Source organism: Lutzomyia longipalpis, chromosome 2 (assembly GCF_024334085.1).
Source record: "Lutzomyia longipalpis isolate SR_M1_2022 chromosome 2, ASM2433408v1".
NCBI lineage: Eukaryota > Metazoa > Arthropoda > Insecta > Diptera > Psychodidae > Lutzomyia > Lutzomyia longipalpis.
In genome coordinates, this window is record NC_074708.1 from 37,816,517 (window position 1) to 37,832,057 (window position 15,541).

General features: G+C 36.5%; 2 protein-coding genes across 3 annotated transcripts; one reads left to right on the forward strand and one right to left on the reverse strand.

Moving 5' to 3' along the window:
* Positions 1 to 3,205: 3,205 nt before the first annotated feature.
* Positions 3,206 to 8,387, forward strand: LOC129791456 (tubulin glycylase 3A-like). The gene is made up of 3 exons (XM_055829643.1): positions 3,206 to 4,753; positions 6,426 to 6,938; positions 6,992 to 8,387. The coding sequence occupies exons 1-3, from the start codon at positions 3,424 to 3,426 to the stop codon at positions 7,960 to 7,962; spliced, it is 2,814 nt and encodes a 937-aa protein (XP_055685618.1). The 5' UTR covers positions 3,206 to 3,423; the 3' UTR covers positions 7,963 to 8,387.
* An 896-nt stretch (positions 8,388 to 9,283) lies between these two features.
* On the reverse strand, positions 9,284 to 13,352 carry LOC129791457 (UPF0430 protein CG31712). Of its 2 annotated transcripts, XM_055829644.1 has the most exons (5): positions 13,145 to 13,352; positions 12,933 to 13,068; positions 12,651 to 12,851; positions 10,287 to 10,370; positions 9,284 to 10,159 (listed from the first exon to the last, which is right to left on the reverse strand). In XM_055829644.1, the coding sequence occupies exons 1-5, from the start codon at positions 13,234 to 13,236 to the stop codon at positions 9,992 to 9,994; spliced, it is 681 nt and encodes a 226-aa protein (XP_055685619.1). In that variant the 5' UTR covers positions 13,237 to 13,352; the 3' UTR covers positions 9,284 to 9,991. The 2 variants fall into 2 exon arrangements, with proteins under 2 accessions (XP_055685619.1, XP_055685620.1); XM_055829645.1 differs by lacking the exons at positions 9,284 to 10,159; positions 10,287 to 10,370 and adding an exon at positions 11,015 to 11,408 and having other exon boundaries at positions 13,145 to 13,333.
* Between the last annotated feature and the right edge of the window lie 2,189 nt (positions 13,353 to 15,541).

The window sequence follows — 15,541 nt, forward strand, 5'->3', positions numbered from 1 at the left end:
TCTATATTCTACAAATCGCGATATACGTACATTCATTTTACGCAGTGACTTCACGAAGACTGAAGGAGTACAATTCCAGCAAGCAAAATTGAAGAGTGTGAACACATAAAGGGGGTGAATAAACCATGAAAAGCACGAAAGCTCTATGTAATCGACTCCATTCGTTCAAGCTCGGACTGTAGTGAAGGATTTCCAGTGTATTTTCCAATTTTCCAGCTTTCCCCTATGTATACATGGCAGCTTTCAAAGATTTGTTAAGCATAACGAAACTTTAACTTCAGGTAGGTTTGATACATTTGTTTCCTTGCAATACCTATAGAATATATAACACTAACAGACTCAACAGGTTGATTCTTTTTATTTTTTTTTATGATTTAAAATTAGCAATAAAGCTCAGATAAAATCCATTTTCTTTAGACCAATTAATCAATGCAAAATGATTTTGGATAAAAATACTTTGGGATTTAACCTTTGGAATGCGGAGGCCTTGGAGGTTACGTAGAATGCGAAGGTGGGGTCGTTGAGCGACCCCAAAAAGAAGGCCAATTTTCTCCCAAACTATACAACCTGGAGTTGTCGGGTTAGTGCCTATAGATTCCTTATATAGTCCTCTTGCACCCTGCACCACAAATTTTCCACCACAAAACACGTAGAAGAAGATATTTGGGAAAAACATTTTTCACTCATTTTTCACAATTTCTTTTTGAGAAATTTGCCAAGAAACTGCAATTTTTTTTTCACTCTTCCCCACATTCCCCTCACTTCCCGCAACGTGATAAATGGCAATATTTCTCGAATATTCTTTATTGTTTTGCACATTTACATGCTTCTAATTATGTTTTATGTTGCTTATGCTCTAAAAAATTTTCCGCAGCATGACCGTTACACCAATTTTTGAATTCCCTTCTTCTACATTTTCCTTAATAACTTTTCTTGTGGTGGTCGGATTGAGCTGAAATTTTTACACAACCTCCTCAGATAACCAAAGAACTTATTTCCAAAAGATGGGAATGGTATCTTTTATATTTATGGAGATATAACACGAAATATAGCGCTGGGGTCGTTCAACGACCCCGCTCCGCATTCCAAGGGTTAAGAAAAGAGCTAAAATGCGTTTTAAGATAATTTTATTCAGAACTACATAAAGGTTTATACATAAGTTTTGCGAGTTCTGAAGTCCCCATTTTGAGGTCCAGAAATGTCTGAGACAGCTTTTTCCAAATATCAAGAATAATGTATCGTTGGAAAGATAATTTAAAATATTTTCAAAATCTGTTAAAATTTTAATTTTCTTAAATTATTATTTTTTCATTATTTTCTAAGACCTTTATTTTAAACAATTCTTGTCGATGTGCATTGAGTTTTCTTTTTCCCAACATAATTTTTCCGTCAAATTTTGATGCACAAATCAGTTATTTAGGTAGGTATCTATGAAGCTTTCCAATAGCAAAAGATTTTTTTTTGAAAATTTCTAATAAAAATAAATTAAAAAATATATATTTTGAAAATAAGAAAGTCTCAGACATTTCTGGACCTCAAAATGGAGACTTCAGAACCTGCAAAACTTCTGCATCAACCTAAAAATTTAACTATTACATAAATATATGTATGTACATATTTATGTATATATAACTAAACCAAACATTTTCTTAATGCTTCATTCTAAATGAGTTTATAGTAACAAATCTGCATTAGCGTGTTGTTGACTGTTCAAGTGCAGCAAAGAATGCAAAAGTATTTAGCCCAGTTCTTGCACAGAAAATTAACACGCAAAAATCTAATTATTATTCTCTCTTTAATGTTTTACAAGGATCTACTAAAAGGAATTTAGGTGAATTTAAATTTTCCTTTTTATTATTGCAAAATTCCACTGAAAGATTTCGCAGCTATTGCAATTAATCCCGCAAAGATTTATTAATTTCGGGAATTTATGAGAATTTAAGGTAGAAAAGGAAAATACAAAAACGAGCATAAATTCATTCAAATCAATAACGGAGAAAGCCTAAAATGCAATCTACCCCCTTTAATGGGAAAAGTTGTGCACGCGGCGCAATTTGAGAGCACGACGAGGAAGTTCGATGAAAATTGAGATTGCAGGAAGTTCCTTGACTCTCTCTCTCTCACTCTCTCTAAATGGCAATGTTGTGTGGATGTTTATTTGGTAAAGCCCCAACGAAACTCAACAAAAAGGAGTTCAATGTACGACTAGGACGACTAGAGAAAATTGCACCTTCTTTGGGAGGTGACTTCTCACGACTATGCCAAGAAGTCCTTCTGAAAAATCCCTGATATTGCAATTGAACTATCTACATTTTTCTAAAATGAATTAAAGGCGGGATGTTCGGTCAAAAATTAAGTTCAAATTCTTTTTGTTTATTTTGTCAAAAATTAAGTTCAAATTCTTTTTGTTTATTGTCAAATTTTTGGATGAATATATGTCCCTCTTCAAGGCCTACAACAAAGTCTAAAGTAAAATAATTGGAACATAAATTATAATAATTTTAAAAATAATTAATGAATACCTAATAATAATTTTTACGAGAATGTTAAATAAAAAGAAATTATCTAAGTCTTATCAAGCTTATTATCAAAAAAGAATTTATTAGTTTATTTTTAAGAACGAGAACAAAAAGAAAAATTTGTACGAAAATGAAAAATTATATCTTTGGTAAAATGAGATAAATTCTCTTGCAACGACTTTTCTTTTAATGTTGAATAATTCCTTTCCGGGAAAATATGTTATAAGTACCCCAAATTTAATTCTCATTCCTCTTTTTTTTCAATTTGGGAAGAGTTTTTTCTCCATAAATTTCTCTTCATTTATTATATAACTCTGTGAACTCTTAAGAATTTTTGAAAATATTTAATAAAATAAACATTTTATTAATAAAAAAAATTCTTATTCATCCTATATGAATTTAATTCTTTTCTATTTATCCTATATTCCATAAATGTTTTTACCTTTATCCCGATAATTGCAAAATTGCACGAAAAGGTCATTTCTCAAAGAAAAAATGCCGAAAAAGGAAGAAAATCAATTTCTTCTTTTTTTTTAAGGAAAATTCATATTTTAAGCTGGGAGATTTGGCTACATGGAGCCACGTATTGAAATGAATATTTTTGTAGGGGTGGTGTGACTCCTACGGGGTTCGTTCATGTGGCCACGACGGGATGGAGACGTTGGGAAGGTGTGTGGGGAGGGTATGGCTGCGCCTCCCGAAGGTGGCACGCGCACAAAAATAGCGCGAAAGTAGGTTGAATTCCGTTTAGGTGCACCTTCGAGGTATTTCTGGGCTTCCGGGTGGAGACGGAAGGAAATTCATTTTGCAAAGCGCACGCGAAACCAGGTGGTGTGCCTGGCGAGGAGCAAGAGAGAACAGTTTGCCGTGACGAGCGGAAGCGTTGGGATGACGAGCGCGCGCGATGAGTGATCCAAAGACGCCCTCGAGGCGTGAAATATTCCCCCGGACGACCCGGAAGCCAGATACATCGCGAAGTTTTACACCAAAAATCCCATCAATTCGTGTAATTAAATCCCACAATGTGGCAAAACGCCGCCCCGAGAGCCCATTGGAGTCATCATCGGACGATGGGGAGGAAGAAGTTCCCCTGAGGAGGCGGAAGGAACTCCCAGCTGGACTTTTCTGTACGGGATTCTCCGATTCCACATGCCAGTGCAATAATCTCGAAACACTCCCTGTGCGCACAAAACTCCCTGGTGAGTCACGACGATGTATCTCCACGGAGAGACTCAATGAGCTGCGAAAGCGTGCCCAGGAAGCCCAGAGAAATCATCGTGTCTTCACAATTCGCGGGTGCTTCTACACCGTACGTAAGGCACTCCTGCAGCGTGGTTGGGTGGAGAAACTCGATGTTCATCGACGTGCTTCTATGCCGTGCAACATAACAATTGAAGATATGCTCCATCAGCTTCCATCACGTCGTGCTGGTGAATCCCGCAGGCAATATCTCATCAAATGTGAGAGGAATATCTTGTCGAGATTCCTCGAATATACACCAGTGGATTTCCTTTGGACTGCCCGCAAGGAAAAAGCAGATTGGATCGATATGGCACGCAATCCTGCTCTTTTGATCAATAAATTCCACAAAGTTCCCTTCACCACAAAGGAGGGTCTCTGCTCAAGCCTTCGGGATTTTCACTGGTTCTACGAGGATGGCATTGCCGAGACATACTACCCAAGGTGCTTCAATGTATGGAATCCCGATGAGTTGAATGATTTTATCGATGATTTCCGCCTCACGGGCTGCATGGGGCTACTCAAGTGGCTTGCTCAGACCTACAGGGAGCAGGGTCTACCAGCTGTAGCCTCATCCACGGGTACTGTCCCCATAACATGTGTTCACTTTGCCGTAAAACGTTGTCGGGAATTTGTGGACTTTTGCCAACATCGCGACATTGATTGCCCGGATGAGAATTTAAAAATTTGGGAACACGACTGGGATGTCTTTCTCACGCATCACTACCTCGTGACACATGAGAATGCCAAGCTTCTGGACACCGAAGGTGATCCAGTTGATTCCTACATTTCACTCGTGGAGAAACTCCTCAGGGATGTTGAGCATTTCTGGCCACAATATGGGGCAGATGGGTTTCGGAATATTTGGATTGTTAAGCCAGGCAATCGTTGTCGTGGTCGTGGAATTCTCCTCATGAATAACATTAAAAAAATCATCTCACTCGTGAATCCTCCGACAATCACTAAGACACGCTACGTTGTACAGAAGTACATGGGTAAGTCTTTGCCATCATTTTGGTATCCTTGGACTACAATAAAATCCCAATCGAGAGCGCAACCCCTTCATTTCCCTTTTTTTTTTTATTTTACTTGATAGACCCTCAAAAGAGCATTAAAACTTTCTTTTTTAGCATATTCCGTGAAACGATGTGGTTTTGAACTAAATTCCAAGGAGGAAAAAAATCGAGAAGCAATAAATCCCTCCTTTAGCCTATTTTAGTATCTCCTGACAATTGGCCGTATTTAAAATAAAATAAAAATCCTCCTCATTGATTTTCCTCGATGTGCCAACTCTGAAAAATCCCTCCTTGTCTAGCGGACGAGCGCTAATTCATTTTGGCCAGGATACGGCGGGGCGTGGGGGTGGTATCGTGTTGCGTGCAAATTTATAAATGATCCAGCTTTCCCACCACCTCGTTTAGCGCACCGTATCGGTAAATTCATACAACATCGCTGACCTAGTTTTTCCTAAAAACCATCACGGCTTTTCCAGTAAAGTTCCGGATCAGCTGTTTCTCATAGTTCACCCCTCACCCCAGCCGAATATTGAATTTCACACCCCCTTCCGTGCATCTATTTTTGTCTTCCAGCCAAGAAGCACAACAATAGATCAACAATAGTGGATGAGGGCGGGAGCTATGTGGGGGGATGTGCCAGCAAAAGGGGAATTTTCTGAGACAAATTAACTACCAAATAGGGTTACTATATCACATTACATTCTGACCCAAAGAATATTTATGTTTTGTTTTTTTTTTCGCGAACTTTATTAACATAAGGAATGGGCTTGAGTTTTTAAAGCCTGGCCTAAGTTTGCACTATACTTTAGTTTTAATCTTAAGTTTTTTTTTTAACAAAGTCATGCTGAGGTAGTGTTAAGTACATTCTAGACCTAGCCTGTTTTAAACTATATTAAAACTATAAAAGCTTTATCATAAACAATTGTTAGGTAAATTGTGTAAGATTTTAAAAAAAAATGTAAGTTTGACTTAAGAACTTAAGCCTGAATTAAGAATCAAAGTTAAGCCGTTTATTAAGCTAGGCCTATTTTCTTAAGCCGAAGTTTAGTTCCTTTAGGTCAGACTTTAAGGATGCATTCAGATTCAATTTAGCCTGATCTTACCTTGAAACCTTAAAAGCCTGACCTTAATTCTAGTCTACAACAAAGGTCTGGCTTAACAATCTTAGGACTGACTTTAAAAACTAAAACCTAGCTTAAAGAAAACTGTTGTCTAGCTTAAGGAAGTTTATTCTGGTTTAGAAAAACTCAGATCTGACTTAAGACGACTTTCCTTTAGCTAAAAAATTGGAAACCTTTTAAATTACAGAGTCTATTTCAATTTCTCATTTTTTAAATTTTCTGATTCTGCCGAAAATCTTAAATCTGCAGCTCGTAGATCATACCCTAGAGATGGTAACCCTATTACCAAAATAGAAAATTATCTTCTGCAAGATGACTATTATGATATGACTATATACTATTTTTTTTAGGAGATTGTACATAAAAATTTAGCCAGATATCACCCCATGAAGGGTAGTTATTTAGGAATAGGGATAAAAATGAAGTAAAGCTACAATAAATGAAGGGAATTGGGGGACGACAAATAAAAGAAAGAAACGTAAAGAAAAAATTATGTATATTATGTAGTAAGATTCACCGTGAAATTTCAGAACGACCCCTAACCATCCACAACACAAAATTCGACATCAGGCAGTGGTTTCTCATTACCAGTGTTCAACCCCTTGTGATTTGGATGTACAAGGAGAGTTACCTGCGTTTCAGCTCTCAGGAGTACAATCTTCTCAACTACCACGAATCCGTGCACCTCACAAATCACGCAATACAGAAGAAGTACGTCAATGGGCATCGTGATGAGAGACTTCCGCAGGAGAATATGTGGGATTGCCACACATTCCAAGCCTATTTGCGAATGATTGGGAAACTCGAATTGTGGGAGGAGAGAATCTATCCGGGAATGCAGAGGGCCATCATTGGATCAATGCTGGCATCGCAGGACAATATGGATCGCAGACCCAATACATTTGAACTATTTGGAGCGGATTTTATGGTCTCCGAAGATTTCTATCCATGGCTCATTGAGATAAATTCCTCCCCAGATTTAGGATCAACAACTAGTGTCACAGCACGATTGTGCCCGCAGTGCTTGGAAGATACGGTCAAAGGTGAGATTTTTTTATTCAAAAATTCAGAATTTGCTGAATTTTCTTCCTTCTAGTGATCATCGATCGAAGAAATGATGCAAAAGCTGATACTGGAGCATTTGAACTAATCTACCGCCAAACAATCCCACCAGCACCTGCCTATATGGGTTTGAATCTCTTCCTAAAGGGTCAACAACTCCTCACTAAAGGAACCTCCTCGAGACGCCAACCAGAGTCATCGAAACTTCGTGAAGATTTGCGAATCATCCCTCGTCCCATTCGTACACCAAATCCCCAACCAGCAGCCAATTCTGGGATTGTTACCACTCAGGGACCCTTTATTATGGATCTAATGGATTGTCTCAATCTTAAACCCCATCAGCAGGTAGCGCCGAAAACAAGAAAAACATCCCCATCGGCAATCCTAAAGAAAACTTCCAAGACCAGCCGTGGCACTCAATCATCCAGTACGCGAGTTAACAGCAACCGGAAGGCACCACAAGCTGAACAAAAACCACCCAAAATTGACTCTCAACGTCGTCATGCAAGCTGTGGCCCACGCATTGTGGTTGTGCAGGAAGAACAACCCCCTACGGACAACACGAAGGGAACCCCGAAAGAAATTGCCTGCATTGGAAATCGCTATTGCCCCGAAAAATTGGAATCAACCTCCACTCCTACATCTTCACGACCACCAATCCAGGAGAGTACCATCTTCAAGTCAAAGAGCGCCAGCAATATCTTCACCAAACTCAAAAGCACCTCCTCAGTGAATCAAAAGTTATTAAGCGGTGGGAATCTCTCACCATACCGCAATCTGACGAAATCCTCGACGCTGGGAAAGCGCGATGATGATAACTACTGCTCCCACTTCTTTGCCGTGGGACTCAGCTTACGCGCCTGGCGAGCCAAATACAACAAAATCTTCAATTCACAGAAGGAAAACCTACCGACGCCACTTATAAAGAGCTGCAGTCCCAAACCCCATGGAAGTAACCATCCCAAAGTCATACCACAAGTTCCGGATTTGAAAGTTCAGGAGTAAAAGAGACATTCCTGGCCACTCGTATATGGCGCATAGAGACGCATTTAATTTTTTTTAAAAGTTTTATCAAATCTCATATTAGAATTATCATGCCAATATGTTATATTTTGTCGCAATTTGATAAATCGATGCAGAAGTCTCTCAATCTTCTTCAATATCGCAACATAAACACCCACAATTTCGCTCCTCGCTGTAGTAAATACACTACCCGCCAAAAGTTTCCAAACAAGCAAACATGGCGTATTTAGGACACGAATTTTTAACCTCAAAGACCTCAAACCTTGAGCTTAATTTTCTATTGTAAAGAAAACATTTTTTTCCGGATTTTCTTTTGACGAACTTGTAAAATGAAGTGGCCTACACAATGTGTCGGAAAAGCAGAACAAGAGATATGGCTCTTAGAACTTTTTGAATTCAAGAAAGATGTAGAATTTATCAAATTGAATAGACTTAAATCTGTGACGGTTTAAAAAAAATCGATTTGGCAGCAATTACCAATTTTGTCCTCCATTGTTAAGGAACATTTCAAGGGGCTATCTCTCCGTCTGTGGTTAACCGATTTTCAAAAATTTATTAGTTTTGGAAAGATACATTTCTCACCTTTCCAAAACTGGTAAATTTTTGAAAATCAGCCAACCCGTTATTTCTTGGCAGCCATTTTGGTAAAGCTAGGTAAAAGCGTTTTTTTTTTCACTATTTCACTTTTGACTTTGACCTCTTGCATCTCGGTCGATAGCGTACCGATTTTGACAAATAGACCATCGTTGGAAAGGTAATTTAATTCTCTTTTGAAAAATGCAAATGGCGTCGCAATATTTAAATTTTTTGCAATCTTCTTTTGCACTTTTCTATGTGAGGCCAGTGGAAATTGAGGAGTTTTTCTCTCGATTTGTCAATATTTCTTGTATTTCTTTGTCAAATATTCATCCGGATTTCTAACCTAACATTTTTTATACCATTATATTTAATGGGGATGAATGAGACAGAAAATCAAAATTATCCTGAATTTATGTGAATATCTTAGGTTAGAAATCCGTGTAAATATTGGACAAAATTAAATGAGAAACTTTTACCATGGAATGCCGGTAAACTCCTATGTCTTAAAAAATTCGCCATTTTTGCTTGCTCGGAAATTTTTGGCGGGTAGTGTATACCATGTACTTCCGTGAGCATAAATTCTGCAATTCTCACTGGAATAACATTTCACGGCACGGTGGTTAGCAATTCCACACCAAACAACATACAACACCCGCGAAAATTGAGGGTGGTGAACCAACCAGTACGATGGGGGAAGAAGGGGAAGAATATATAAAATAATTGGTCAATTTACTTCAAGAATTTATTGTATTTTTCTGTGGTAGATCGCTATATATGTGGGTATATATATACGATAGAGGAGAATCTAATATATATATTTGAAAATTTAATCTTGAATTTTTTTTAATTGTATATAGGTAGTTAATTAATTAATTAAAAAAATGCCACTGCCAGTAGCAGCTAATTCTTCGCTCTATCGTGATTAAAAAAAAAATCATGCATTTTTTTTGTCCAAAATTGTCTCTGAATTGTTACTATTAGTAGATTTATTTATTTATTCTTTTTTTTTTCATTCAAAATCACTACTAACGGAGGAAGGGAAATACTTTTGGCGCTCTCTTTCTCACTATACACAATTTAGGGAGATGTGGGGAAAGTGGATAAGAAGATTTGTATTCTTTACTTTGAGAATATTTAAAATCTCCATTTTTTTTTCTTTCAACAAAACATTAAAATTGTGTATAGTTAATTAAAAAAAATAAACTGATGCAAATTTTGCATAATAAAATTAAAAGAAAAAAAATTGCTCGCACTCAACGAGATCGCTTTACAATTTAAATGTAAATAGATATTAGAGAAAGAAAAATAGAGAAAGAATAAAAGACGGAGAGGGTGGGGGAAAAAGGGGAACATTTAGTTACTTATTGCTGATGGGAAAATTGATGAGGAATCGGTAAGATTGGTTTTTTTTATCGCCCAAATGACGACAGTTTCACGAGACACCGGGTTTGAGTGAAAATGATAATTTTGGTCTTGAATTATTTTTGCCCAAAATCATTTTCTGCTCTTCCTTTGCTCGTTTCTCCTGCTCTTTGCGCATCCGTTGCCGTTCTTCGTGCATTTTTCTCTGTTCTTCAATAATCGCTAGTCGATCTTCAGCCTGCACAGATGTGCAATGAAATGCAAATATAAAAAAATTCCCATGTTACCATCATAGTCAAAAAAAAATTAATTGTTAAAAAATTGTGAACTAATAAAGTTTATTTTAATAAAAATTCATCACTTACGAGTTTCTTCTGTGCTTCCTCAATTTTTCGATTATTTTCCGCTAAGATGTTTTCCAGTTCCTCACGTTTTTTCCTCTCATCCTCCTACAAATGATAACAAAAACGATTAGCCCATTTCGCACAAAGACAAATCTCTGCTTACCTAAAAGAAAATTCGACACAACTTTCTTCACGTTCTTTTTTTTTCTGTGTTTCCACGCACATTTTCTGCATCTTCATTGGCATTAATCAATATTTAATATTCTTTTAATTTTGCTTTTTCTTTTAAATTTAAATTCCTCTTTTTTTCGGGAAGAAAATGTGCGGGTAAAAATTCTAAAGGCCTTGTTTGTTCCAACGAAATCTTTTTAAAGTTTTTTTTTAAAGTTACTTTTCAACTCGAATTTCCCGCAAAGTTTGAAACAAGTCCTTCAAAATGTTTTTCTTTAGAGATTTTTTTTTGTCACAAAAATGCATAAATCGAAATTATAAATATATAATATTTGTTTTAATAAATAAAATTATGATTTATAATACCTGAGCCGCTGATACAGAAATAAAATTGGGATCCTCTTCTGCATAATGACTTTATCGGATTCTTTTCTATATTTTTTTTTGTGTGTTGATTGAAAAATGTCTCTCTTTATCCAATTTCTTTTTTTTTTCTTTTAAATTTACCAAAAGATTGTTTTTTTTCTTCTGGTCTCTTTTTTTTTGCACTTCCAGTAGAAATTTTTGTGTAATTATTATTTTATTTTCTTTGCACCTCACGCAGGGGAATGAATTTTGAGAGATTTCTCTCGAAATTTTCAATGTCTTTAAAGTATTTCATTTTTTTTTTTGAAAAATAGAGACAGATTCATTTATTTAAGAGTTTATTCCACAAGGAGTTCAACAGAAATTTATTCAATTCATTTTTACGAATAAATTAGTGTCGAATCCACAATTTTCTTTTCAATTGTCACACTTTTCTGTCTCTTTGAGAAGTAATTTCATTGAGATTTGTGTGTTTGGAGTTTTGCTGCTTCTCGACTGAATTTGCAATTTTCGCGAATATTTCAGAGTAGGTAAAATTCTGTTTTTTTTTTTTAATTTGTGAATTTTAAAGGCATTTTTATATAGCACTGCAAGTTCTCTAAAAATCTGAAAATATGAAATAAGAAATTTACATGCATTCGATCCACATTCACGCACCAAATTGTGAGCAAACATGCCTGCTGTCGGCTTCATAAATTAAAGACTAATTATTGAAGAGTAAGAAAATCACTTTTCGCTATATTATTCACAGAACTATCCTAAAACACAAAAGTAGGTTTTTCTCAGGATCTCCTGGATGGATTTTGACGGGGTTAAAAGCAAATGAAAGAAGAAATGCCCATGCAGATTTTGGTGGAACAGAATTTTGATTTTCCATTCTGGGGCTGAGAAAAGTAGAAAAAATATCCCAAAAAAACCTCACAATAAAAAAATTTTTTTTTCTCATTTTTCTCAGCCCCAGAATGGAAATTCAAAATTCTGTTCCACCAAAATCTGCATTGGCATTTACTCTTTCATTTGCTTTTTACCCCATCAAAATCCATCCAGTAGATCCTGAGAAAAACCTACTTTTGTGTTTTAACGTAGTTTTGTGAAAAGGTCGGAAAATTACAAACAAGATGGCGTCGCATCCAAAATGGCGAAAAGAGATTTTCATACAATACTTCTTGAATATTAGACTTCAAATGTGATCAACAACGGAAAACCAAGTTTAAGAAAAACTCCAAGAAAAAAAAAACATTAAAAATGTATCAATTCTAAATGAGCTGGAAAATTGCCATTTTTTTTTTAAATTTAATAAAAAGGAATACAAAAGAATTTCTTTTACAATTTATTTTCAACGAAAAAAAAAACAAAAATGAAATGTTGGATGGAGCCGACGAATTGTTTGACAAAGAAATGAGGAATTTCAGCATTCTCTCTCTCTCTATTTTTTGATAAAAATACTAATGGACGTAATTTAGATAAAAACACCCGACTTTGACCACATTCATGGCTTAAAGCGAAAGAAACTCAACAATCAGGAATAAGAAATAGAAAAAAAGCATAACAACATACACAGCTTATTTATTTTTCTTGGAAAAATGAAAAATGCTTAAGCATCCAATTGACCATCATCCACTCTCCCCTCAGGCATACGCGCGCAGTCCACCCACCAGTCTCTATATGGGAGAATAGTCTTTTTGGAAAATAGGGTTGGGCATAGTGATGTCTCTGGGTGTTTTTTTTTTTTTGGGGGAAGGAAGACCTCCAGAGAAACTACCCTGACCCCAAATGTTGCATAAGCCATGGGGTTAGAGTAGATGTGAAGGATTTAAAGAAAAGGGGGCCCCTTTGCGGGCAACTTACCTCTCGTTTCCGCTCTTCTTCGCGAGCCTTCTCCCTTCGTTTCTCCAGCTCTAGCATCATCTCTCGCTCCATTTCTTTCTTGGCTGCCTCTACGCGCCTCGTGACTTCTTGCTCAATTTCATCCTTCCTCTTCTCCAGCTCCTCCTCAACGCGTTTCTTCACAAGAAGCTCTATCCTCTTGGCAGCCTCTTCCTCAATCACCTGTGCCAAACATAAAACACATTTCATCCCATTAGCATCCTGCCATCCTTCTTTCCGGACAACAAAAACAAACAAACTCACCCTCTGCTCTGCATCTTTCTGTCGCCGCTGGCGTTCCATTTCCGCCAGCCGATCAATCTCCTTGCTGCGTTTCCGGTGACTCTTGTGGGATGTCATTTCACTACTACTGTCGGAGGAAACAGACAGAGAACGCTTCCTGCCCAGCGTCCATTTTCTTGTATAAAAATTCTGAGCAAAACACCAAATTGATGCGAAAAAAAAAACAAACTCACCTTGACTTGGAGCTTTCCCGTGATTTACTGTGTTTCCTGTGTTTACTACTCTTCCGTCGGTGCTTTGGTGATCTACTCCGGGATCTGCCCATCTTTTTTGGTAAGATTTTCTATAAGAATTTCACAGAAAATTGTGAAAAAACAATTGAAAAACACGAAAAATTTCTTGACAATGTTTTTTAGATGACAGCACCCAATGACATATGACAGTTAAACAGTGAAAAATGTCATGTTCCACAAAATGTTTCATGTGGCTTCTAAGCCTGTCTGGTCCAAATAATAAAATTTGAACTTTAACGAACTTTTTTTGCATTTCAACAAAATTCGTGATTTTCTTTGTTTTTTTTCCCAAATTTTTGGGCACAAAATACAATTTTGGGGTTTCTGGGGCACTTAAGGGTGCTGCTGCGCTCCCGGGGAGCCACTGTGTGTGGAATTTGGGGCTGGCGGAAATTTTGACGGTTGGGATTACAAATTCGAAATGACGGTTGCGGATTTGAATGTATGAGAGAGACGGATAGCGGTGAAATGCAACCGTCTCATTTTCTCTTGAGCAAACAGTGCCAAGAATAGCAGTGGAAGCTTTTGTAAATGGCGCCAAATTCAAAAAGCAGCGGAAAATGCATAAAATTCGCGATTTTCGCGGATTTTTGTGAAATTTTCTTCTAAAATTAAAGTTTTAAGACGAGGAGAAGTTGAAATAAAAATATAGGGCTGTATGTCTTATTAACTGTTAAAGAAAATTCATTAAATAAAATCAATGGATTATAATAATATTAAATATAAAATTTCATTAAGTGTCTAAATGCAAAATTGGTAAATAATGCTTCCACGCTACATCCCCCGCGCTATATACATATATACGGGGAAAGCTTTCTGCGAGTGTGCGCCTTAACTTTTTCTCGCAGAAAGCTCCTCAAATATGTTTCCATTTTCTGCGTCCGTTGTTTCTTCACGAGTTTTCTATGTAATTTATTTTTTAGCACAAGGATTGACGTCCTTGTTTTTCCCAATTAAGTTGCTATAGGTGTTCTTGCTAAATGAAATGTTTTGTTCTTTCATTTACAACAAAAAAATAGTTATTTCCGGTTATTACTTTATTAATAATTCGTGAGTTGTCTGGTTTTGCCACAAAGTACGGACATATGTGTGATTTATGATGTGGGAATATTACGAATTTTGCATTGCAAAAATATGTTGATTTTTTTATATTGAGAAATGTTGTTTGTCATTGAAGTTTTTTCCTCTGTTCGTATGAAAACTAATTTTTCCGCTGTGACATTTTATTAATTTATTGTTCCCTTTTATTTAGAACGATTTAATGAAGGCAGGGAAAAAAGTTTTATAATTTCTTGGAATTAAAGAATTTGGTATTTAGAGCTTTCCTAAAAAGCTCATTCTCTTCAAGTACTGAAAAAAAATTAATTTAATAAAAAATGCTTTTTTATAGTTTAAAATATTGTCAGGATTGCTCATTTTCCTCATTTTCCCAGGATTAGCCCTAATTCTAAATAGCCCCATTATTTTAAATTTAAATATTATGTTCAATTCCAACCGCTATTAGTTCAAATCAGCTTAATCAATCTATTTTGGCCACAAATGTAAAATCAAAATCGGCCATTATTTCACTCACTATCATTGTGCCCAACAGGACACGTAGATATGCTGAATATAATCGGACTAGTGGTTATGCTACGTCTATTAATGCACAATCGCCCAGGTACTGCCAATACATTGTCCCAAATTATTGTATTCTGCGCTAAATGCTACCTCGAGCACAATGCCTATTCCCCTCTAACACTGCTCGATATTAATTTATTCTGAATTATCAGGAGCAAGTCCATTTCACAATGCTTTCTCTTCCTTTTAGCTCACTTTCCGCATGATATCAGCAACTTGTTACATCGCAACATCCCACAAAATCCCCTCAATATCTTCCAGCATATTATGCACCTGAATTAGGCAATATAGTGTATCAGTCCTCTAAGATAACTTCCATGTTTATTCGACAAACCATGGCAGCTTGAGTCAGATCACCGTCCAAATGAATTTAAGCCCTGACTCCCAAAGTTTGACAATATTTCCATGCATATGAGTATATCGGATTAACCCTTTTCTCGTGCACACAGACAATGCAACTGGCACATCGTGCAATTAGATACATAGATTAATTATATTTCACTGTCAAGACCAACTGGAAATGTATACAAGTTATGCACTTTATGTTGTAGCCAAACATAAATTCCGTCATTGAATGATCGTCACAAAATACAAAGCCAGATTTTGCCCTCCATTCTACCGCATCAAAAAGCCCTCAATAGACGAGATGATTGGTCGATAGAATGCCTATCGCAAGCCACCAACATATTTATGAATGCCTTTACTGCCTATGCTGAT